Source organism: Maniola jurtina, chromosome 17 (assembly GCF_905333055.1).
Source record: "Maniola jurtina chromosome 17, ilManJurt1.1, whole genome shotgun sequence".
Lineage (NCBI taxonomy): Eukaryota > Metazoa > Arthropoda > Insecta > Lepidoptera > Nymphalidae > Maniola > Maniola jurtina.
Window position 1 is genome coordinate 13,226,657 of NC_060045.1, and position 9,622 is coordinate 13,236,278.

Genomic DNA, 9,622 nt, shown 5'->3' on the forward strand with positions numbered 1-9,622 from the left:
AAGTGTTCTTCGCATACAATGTTTTACGAGTCCTACGAGCCGTTCGTAAAATCCTCCATACCAAGGTGCGAGTTCAGGTATGAATCGCCATTTTATTTTATTTTTAACACAGTATGCATTGGAAACTATATCAGCTATTAATTTGAAATGTAATGCGTTATCTGATGTAATTAGAGTTGGTACTCCTCTGGTCGCAATCATTCGCCTCAGAGCGAGTAAACCTTCTTCAGCTGACAAATCGTCTACCACTTCTAAGTGTACTGCTCTAACTGCCAAACATGTTAATAAGCATATCCATCTTTTGCTCGTTCCTCCTTCTGTTTTAACTAACACTGGTCCCAAATAGTCAATACCAGTAAATGTAAATGGTTTGCTATAATTTACCCTTTCATGTGGTAATGCAGGTATGGGTGGTGCTTTGAATGGTCCACCTCCATGTTTCACGCAACGTGGACATTTTTCCAACTTCTTTCGAACTTCACGTTTGCCTTGTGGTATCCAGTACTTCTGACGAATCAGGCTCAGAGTATGATTGACACCCACATGATAGTTCTCTTCATGTGTTTTTCTTATAATTTTATCAGTGAAATCACAACCTTTAGGTATAAGTATGGGGTACCTTTTGTCGAAAGACCATTCAGCATATTGAAGCCTACCCTTACATCGTAAAATTCCGTCAATGTCCTTGAACACTCCCAAATTACGACTGAGACTTGTTTCTTTACCATTTACTTCTTCTTTGAAGTATTCAGCTTGTATTTTCTTAATTTCATTTATGCTGTTATCCAGACATTCAGTCTCTACTTCTTGTTCTTTAGATGTGTTGTCTTGTATGTTGTCATCTATAGAATCTTCCAATTCTATTACCTCTGGAACCTGTTCTTGAACCTCATTGGTGTTCATCTGACCTTCTACTTCCGTTTGTGAACAACTTTGCGTATCACTAGTCTTCGTCAGACCCTCCCCAACTAAAAAAGTATCGATATTGAATTTCCCTGACCAACTGTCAGGTTTCTCAAGCAAAAAATTTGGTCCATTTAACCATTTCTCTTGATCCTCCTTTGCGCTTGTTGATCTGGTAGCAACATCAGCAGGATTCAGTTCTGACGGTACGTATTTGACGATTAAATTTTTATTTTGTTTGATCTCATTGATCCTTCTGGCAACAAATGGTGTTAGTAATTTAGTTGAGTTAATCCAATCAATAACAATTTGACTGTCTGTCCATAATATTTGTTTAGTTATATTAAAATCAATGAATTTAAGAACATATTGTATTAATCGGCTTCCAATCAATACGCCCAACAGCTCTAAACGAGGGATTTTTAGATTTTCTTGGTCTTTTATCGGTACTAATCTCGACTTTCCAATAACAAAACTTTTCTGATCATTTCCAACGATATAAACTACAGCTGCATAGGCTCTTGTTGAAGAGTCCGTGAAACAATGAATTTCAAAGTCGTTACATTGAGGATTCTTCATATAGCATCTAGCTAAATTTATTTCCTTGACTCCTTCCAAGTCTTCTTTAATATCCTTCCATTTTTCAACGATATCCTTGGGTAATGGTGAGTCCCATTTTATTTTCATCTTCCACAGGTCCTGCAGTAAGATTTTAGCAGCTAACAGAGTGGGAACTATAAATCCACATGGATCGAAATAAGATGCAACGCTTTTCAGAATACCTCTTTTGGTATTAGCATTGTTCATAATTTTGTTGGTCCTCAAGTGTAATGTATCATCTTTTATGTGCCAGTCTAGACCCAATACTTTTACTATCTCTTCTGGACAACAATCAGGTATTTGTTGCATGAAATCCGTTGAATTAGAACTCCATTGTCTCAAGTTCATTGAGATTTCTTGGAATGCCTCCTTTGAGTTTCTATATAACTCTTCGACTTCCTTTGCAGTGTTGGCTCCAGTCACAACGTTGTCTACATAAATGTCATTTGCTAATTTTCTAACACTTTTATTTTTGGCGTTCATCAGATGATGTTTGATTGTAGCATTTAAAATAAATGGGCTTGATATTATTCCAAATGGAACGCGAGTGAATCTAAGGTAAAGAAGATTATCTTTTGTTACTGGTTTTTTGGTATCTTTTAACCATAGAAATCTTGTGACATCTCTGTCCTGTTCTTTAAGTCCAATTTGTAGAAATGCCTTTTCAACATCAGCTGTTATTCCAACCTTATAACATCTAAATTTAATTAGTAATCCTGTTAAATCTTCTAATAATAGTGGTCCACAATAAAGATATTGATTTAAACTCTTGTTATCTTTGGTCTTTGCTGAAGCGTCGTATACGATTCTCAAAGGTTTTCCCGGTGTCAACACTCCATGAAATGGTATGTAATGTATTGGATGATCCTTTTCCTCTGTGTTTGGGACTTCTTCAATGATTTCATTTTCCAGTTGTTCTCTTAATGTTTCATCATATATTGTTAGAGTTTCAGAGTCTGATCTTTTAACTAAACTTACTAGACGTCCGAACGCTAATCCAAAGTTAGATGGTAAGTCTGTTGGATAGTCGTTCCATGGCCAACTAATATAATATCTGTTATCTCTGTACTCAGTTGTTTCATTGAAGTGTTTGATAGCTTCTTCATCGCGACTTAATTTTGGTGAATCGGTGATTCCAATCGACTCCAGATCCCACAAACGTTTTAAGTCTCCATTGTCTAATGGTGGATCTGGTTGATTCAGTCTGACTTCACATGAAGATTGACAATATGTCAATACTGACAGTTGTTCAACTGTGTTGTTATTCTCTGAAGTTTTGCCCGACAGCATCCATCCGAATTCCGATTCAATGAGGTATAAGTCTTCTGCAATACGAACCTTCTTCGTTGACATAATCGTGTAATAATAATCATTCCCTAGTAAAATGTCTACTCTGTCTGACAATGTACCATTATCTGCTAAGATGTAATTTTCCTTGATCTTGCAGTCAAGTAAGTCCTTTTCTGGATGTGGAACTCCCTGAGATATTGAAGGTACCACGTTGGCACATACAGTCCTAATCGCTTTACTCTGTGTAACTAACCTTACTTTAACTAATGGACTTTCTATTTCCTTGGGCTTCTGTGCTCCAAACGTAAATATTGAAAGATTATTTTGCTCTTCAACTGGAAGATTCAAATCCTTGGCAATCCTTTCAGTGATATAGCTCCTTTGACTACCACAATCCATTAGAATTCGACATAGTTTTGTATTATTACCATATCCTCGAACTTCAACCACCGCAGTCTGCAATAAAGTAGTTCCCTTTCTACTGGCGTGCATTACACTAGTGCTGGTTGATCCTTTCTGTTCCGGTTTTTCTTGAAATTTACTAGGACATAACGATTGATGATGAGACCCTTGTTTCTCACAAAATTCACATTTCCTTTTTACTGTGCATTTACGCATTATGTGTCCTGGTTTAAAACAAATAAAACATCTACCTCTCAATCTAGCTTTCCTTTCTTCAATGGTTCTTGCTTTGGTACAATCTTTATTGTTATGGTGTTCCCCACAGAAAATACATGACCATCTTCTTTTCTTTTCTTTAGTAAATTTGCTATAACCACTTCTTTCTGTTTCAAATTTTCTTTTAGTTGGGAAGGTTTTCTCTCTCTGATACCTATTGTTCACTTTAAGTTTAAAATTGTTCCAACGGCCTTTATTATGTTTGAATTCATTAGTATTATTCATCTTAGAAGAATGTCCTTTGTTTTGAAGAACAGTTTCCTTTACATGTAAAGTTTCCACAGTGTATTGTGGCGCTCCTTCCATGGTACTTTCCTGAGTTATCATTCGTGCTTCCTCTTTAACTGAGATCACTCTTGAAAGTTGTGTCAATATGTCTTCGACTGACTCTGTCCGGTCAGAGTCCAATCTTATTTTCATTTCATAGATAATCTCAGTTGGAAACTTTTCCATAATAAGAAATCGCATTTGATTGGAATTGGTATTTTCTCCCATAGATTGAAGTACTCGGAGATGTCGTTCTATCTCATCCAAAGTTCCTTTACAATCCTCCATCTTTTCCGCTCGCTTGATTTTCTTTAGAGCGTTATGATGCGCATATACAATTTCATTTTCTTTCCCATATCGAGCCTTTAAAGTATTGACAGCAATCTGATAATTTCGATTTGTTGTTTCAAGTCCATCTATAAGTCTAGCAGCATCTCCTTTGAGAGAACTTTTGAGATACAGCAACTTGTCGACATCATTCAATTTTCTTCGATTCATGTTTGATGTGAACTGATCCCAAAATTGGTGCCATTCAAGCAAATTACCACTAAACTCTGGTAAATGCAAATCTGGTAGTTTGCTGTATGACGAATAATCACTTTGCTGAGGTAACATCACTGACTTCTCACTCTTCATGGCTAATCTTGCCTCTAGCTCTGCTAAATTTTCTTCACCTCGAAGTTGATCATTAGTCAAATCTGATATCTCGTCTGGATTAGGGTCGTTACAAATTTTGAAATAATTATATAATTCCGTGGTAAACCGAGATAAAATTGCTTTCAATTTAGACCTAACAATCCTTGCTGATTCTAAGTTTTCATCATTTTCATGAAGAGTTTGACATAAATTGAGAGCTTGATCCGAGAGAGATTTCACTTCTTTGACAAAAGTGGACAAACGATTTAAGAGTATTTCTTCCATTTTGCAGTCAATTATTCTGGAAATATGATTTAGGCTAGGTATAATAACCTACAATAAACATAGGTAAGTATATAATAACCTATCATCAGGTATACACACTTACTCACATTTTAAATAAGTCACACACACACAAGACATTCATCCTTAGGCCAACGGCACAAGTACTTTGAAAAGTAAAAATATTTCTCATACATGAGTTACCCAAAATTCTACTCTATGTCACTAGCACAGGTACTTAGTCAGATAAGAATGTTTAAGCCTTTAACTATAGTAGTTGTTACTATTAACTTAATTTATTAATATAGAATTAAGTTAATTCCATATTATTGAAAGTTGAAACACCAAGTACATTATTTTAGTTATAACACATAAGATATATAGGTACCGTCCATATAGGTATGTATCATCACCATAAACTCATAATCAAGACAATGAAAAACAAATGTAAAAATAATTTAAGAATTTGTTGTTATAGTTCATGCTAACTGTACACCCTATAGCATTAACTTTAATTTTAATTCCTTTTTAGAAAAATTACTTTTGAAATATTGATTTACTTATTGCATGGAATATGAGAGCAATAATAATAAGCAATATCTGCCATTATTTAATATTTAAAATCATTCATGGACACTGTATCTCTAAACATAAAACTTCCACTAAATTCTACAAGTCAACTTGAAACTATTTTTTCAACTCAGGTAAATTGTTCTTGCAACCATATAAAGATAATAAAATTTTGTAATTATCTAACTTTGATAAATAAAGTATGTATATGCATACATACAAACAATTATTCATCCAGTACTGTGAGTCAAGTTGTACTTCTGGATATTGTCTTACACATGGATAATTAGGTTTAATTTCAGTTTAGTTAGCTAGCATAAGGGTAATTAATTGTAACTTTCGTTTGAAAGTACTACTGTTCCTATAACTATAATATATCCAAAACTTACCTTTTACTAATTTCTGTAAGCACTTAGAAGTAAAATACTGATCGTGACCTCGTGTGGTTGCCTAAAACAAGTACATATTCACGTTTAATTACACTAATACTGTGACTTGAAAATTTGTGACGAGTCTTACAACGAACTTCCGATATGTCTGAATTCAAATATCTAACCGACCATCTCGCTAACTTGTTCGAATCTAGTCACATTATTGAAGTGAGTTAAGATCTATTAACACTCAACAGCAGATTTCTTCATTAAGTAATTAAAATCTTTACTAAATATAAACACAACTCATATAATAATGTTCCTATATGAAAATTTTCATAAGCAGTTTTGATCTTCGATTTGACCGTGCGAATAAACTTTTCATCACAAAACTCGACATGAATAGCGTGCTCAAATTATCAAACGATAGAAATATAATGGTCGTCTTATAAGGTACAAAACGAATGTGCTTACCCGTTTAATTATATTAACTTTACACTGATTCAGCGTTTTATGGTTTTCCAATCTCGCGTCTCTTTGTAAGAAAAATAAAAATGGCCGATGTCTGATACAGGATCGAACTTGAACTTGTGTATTTACGCGGCAAATTTGAAATATGATACTCAACTCTTTTATCTTTACGTACGGGTTCCGAAATTTATCTCAAAATTAATCTTATAATTAATCCTCTTTATTAAACTAAATTACTTGTCTATTTATACGTTTACCACATTTAATAAATGTAATGACTAAAAAGCCTATCGTCCACAGACTCCTCAGCTCACTATATATTGATATACTCTATGACCATAGATTAACTAGTAGTCTATGTTCCATGAATAAAGCTTAGCGTACATCACGCATTCATAACCATAATATCATAGACAAAGAGTATAATATACCCATCACCTATGTTTTAACTTTTAATCCTAGACGCCATTTTCTAATTACCACGTCCGGTTCAACCAATCAATCGTTCAATCAATCAACTTTCATTTATCTAAAAAATCACACTAAAATGATTCTGCATTCATACTATCTGCATAAAATATTCCTTCATAATATTATTACGCAACCAATCTCAATTTTATAAGCAAATAGCTCATTTTACTATGAGACAGACTCGACGATCTTAGTTTCGTTAGCGAATGATACGTGGCGTTGAGAGTAACAAATTGCAATTTCTCAATAAACACGAATTAAGAATATTTTGAATTCTTAAAATTGGCAAATATTTGATTTGCAACAAATCCCAGATTATCTCCACCATGTCGCATATCTCTGTAGGGGGGAAGACTAACTACTGCGTCTTCAGATAGCGAAGCAAATCGCCCAGATTCTAGTTATTTATTATGAATCTATTATTGCAATCTGTTACTCTCACCTTCAATCCTGCCACTTGTAAGTGACCGATGTACCAGCCACTGGAAACCACTGTCCTTGACAGGCTAGTGTGCAACCGTGTCACCATCTGTAATATTTAATTTCAGCTATGATTCACACTGAATCCACTAAATGCCTTAAGCTTGTACAAGTAGAAAACACCAATGTTTGTACTGTCTACTTTATTGTCATAGATATAAGTTAATCACCATGAGAACAGGGGAGCGATCGTTTACATTGTTTCCATGCCTGGTGGTCGAACGCACGACAGGACGTTCGACCCACCATCACGAATTTAAGGACTTAGCGTGTTACAATAGCTACGGCAGTCTACCCAACGGGATCATGCCGCTCTCGCCGTTCAGGGATTAACCTTCACAGCCTGAGATCGTCCTACATTACCGGTAATGTGTCCAACGTCTTTTCGACCACCCCTGCGCCTGTGCGGCCTGGGAATTGGACAAGCCCTGCGTCTTTACGACCGGGAAACTCAAGCCCTGCGCCTGTGCGGCCGGGAAATTCATGATCAAGCTCGTATGGCACTGCAACAGAGCCGTGCTGTTCATCTGTCTCCTTATTACAACTAAGAGAAGCTCGCGGCATTAATAGGTAAACTTGAGGCACTTAGCTGATATGCATCTGCATGGATGACCTGGCGCTGCCGCCCGGTGACACAGCCCAGCACACATCATTCACATATATTCACACCAACGAATGTTACTAGCGTTGCAGCACGGTGACACAGTCCAACACGCATCATTCACACTAACAATTAACTAATATATGAAGTTAAGATATTTTGGCGCGTTCGGCGGCCATCATACTCAGACATGTCGAAACTTGCATTCTTTGTTATACTAAAGGAAACCAAAGACATACTCACCATAGAGTATCGGTGTTGCTATATACAATATTTACATTCGCGGTTTCCGCGACAATCCTCGCATATAATAAACAGCTAAAAACATAAACACTGAAGTTTAAACACTACCGCAGAATTATCGACTTTATTGTTATGTCAATAAGTACTTAAATAGTTTATTTTTCATCTCGAATTTACATATTGCTTTTCACGTGAAGGCCTTTTCAGTGGAAACATTTTTGAATTTATCCAAGAGGTATTGTTTTTAAGTTGGGAATAAAACGTGATATTGTATATGTGTTACAGCCAATATGTAAAACTTTGAAGAATCTACAAAATGTCCCATATATCTTTTCAGATTTGTCATTTTTGCCCACTTTATACTACATCAACGCAGTTCAATTCTAGAATCAAGTATAACATTGTCGTATGAATGTTCTCTTCGGTAGGTCTAAGTCATGCATACTAATTTGTGCTAATATGCTATTTCAATCAACATTTATGGGCGGGGCATACTCAAGAGGAAGATGTGCGATGTTTTAACAACGCAAATCACGTACGTTAATATTTTCCATCACTAATCAATATTTATTTTAAAACAAACTAAATACATTTGAAGCTATTATGTTAAGTTAAGTAGGTATGTCCCTGGCTTCGTTAATTAACAGTTTAGTACATTTTTTGTAGTTTTTTACGCACGATTTTCCCTAAAATATTGCAATGTTGTATGAAGCATAACATAATTTTCAAAATAAATATAATTTTACTATATTTTAGCACTATTGACGTACATAGACGCCTAACGGAGAGATAAATATACAATCTGACTTAGTTTTAAATTTAGAACAATAAAAAAGAAAAAGTAAAACATATAAATGGAGAAGCAAGTAAGAAGTGTAACCTTAAGTAACCTGCTTCATAAATTGCGTCGCTTGTCACTAAAGTGTCTATGACATTTTATAGAATAGTCAGTATGTCTATAAAAGGCCGGATTACGCACACTGAAAGCAGCATATGCAAAAGTCGTCGGCTTTCTCTTATTTCGCAATTATTTATCATGCAGTTGCATTTACAAACAAAGAATATTTCCACTGTTTTTGTGTTATATGAAATTTCTACAGATTTTTTGTAACTTTAGGCAACAGTGCATTAACCTTATTATAATAACACTAGATGATGCCGCGACTTCGTCGGTGTCGATTTAATTATTTTTTTAAACCTTGGGAACTCTTTGATTTTCCGGAATAAAAAAATAGCCTATGCCCGTATATAAGATACACCTGACTCTATACCAAGTACTTACATGATGCCTGTGACTTCGTCCAAGTGGATTTAAATTCTTTTAGAATCCTATGGAAACTCTATGATTTCCCGGGACAATAGGTAGCTATATGGGATGCAAGCTGTCTCTGTGGCTTTCGTCAAAAACCAACAAACATATATCAAAGTCAAAGTCAAATGACATTGCACACTTTTTGATTGTCGCTTGTTGGATTTTCAAGATATTGATGTGATGTGATGGTGATAATAATTAACTGCGTAAACTTAAAACTAAAGCTAGGAGCGGTTTTTTTTTGTTTTTAATTGGCGGCCTTTGAAATTCTCACATTTTTAGGGTTCCGTACCTCAAAAGGAAAAACGGAACCCTTATAGGATCACTTTGTCGTCTGTCTGTCTATCTCTCTGTCTGACCGTCCGTCCGTCAATCCGTTGACCTAAAATCATGAAAGCGAAATTTGGCAGATAGGTAGGTCTTATAGGTCTTATAGCACAAGTAAAG

At 35.2% G+C, this 9,622-nt stretch overlaps 1 protein-coding gene across 1 annotated transcript; it reads right to left on the bottom strand.

The window, feature by feature from the left end:
• Nucleotides 1-251: 251 nt before the first annotated feature.
• On the bottom strand, nucleotides 252-6,314 carry LOC123874061. Its single transcript, XM_045919220.1, has 4 exons — nucleotides 6,072-6,314; nucleotides 5,616-5,676; nucleotides 385-4,675; nucleotides 252-269 (listed from the first exon to the last, which is right to left on the bottom strand). The coding sequence occupies exons 3-4, from the start codon at nucleotides 4,657-4,659 to the stop codon at nucleotides 252-254; spliced, it is 4,293 nt and encodes a 1,430-aa protein (XP_045775176.1). The 5' UTR covers nucleotides 4,660-4,675; nucleotides 5,616-5,676; nucleotides 6,072-6,314.
• Nucleotides 6,315-9,622: the final 3,308 nt, after the last annotated feature.

What these genes read in the sequence shown, in the direction of transcription:
- LOC123874061 (XM_045919220.1), bottom strand. Translation starts at nt 4,659, where the DNA reads ATGGAAGAAATACTCTTAAATCGTTTGTCCACTTTTGTCAAAGAAGTG.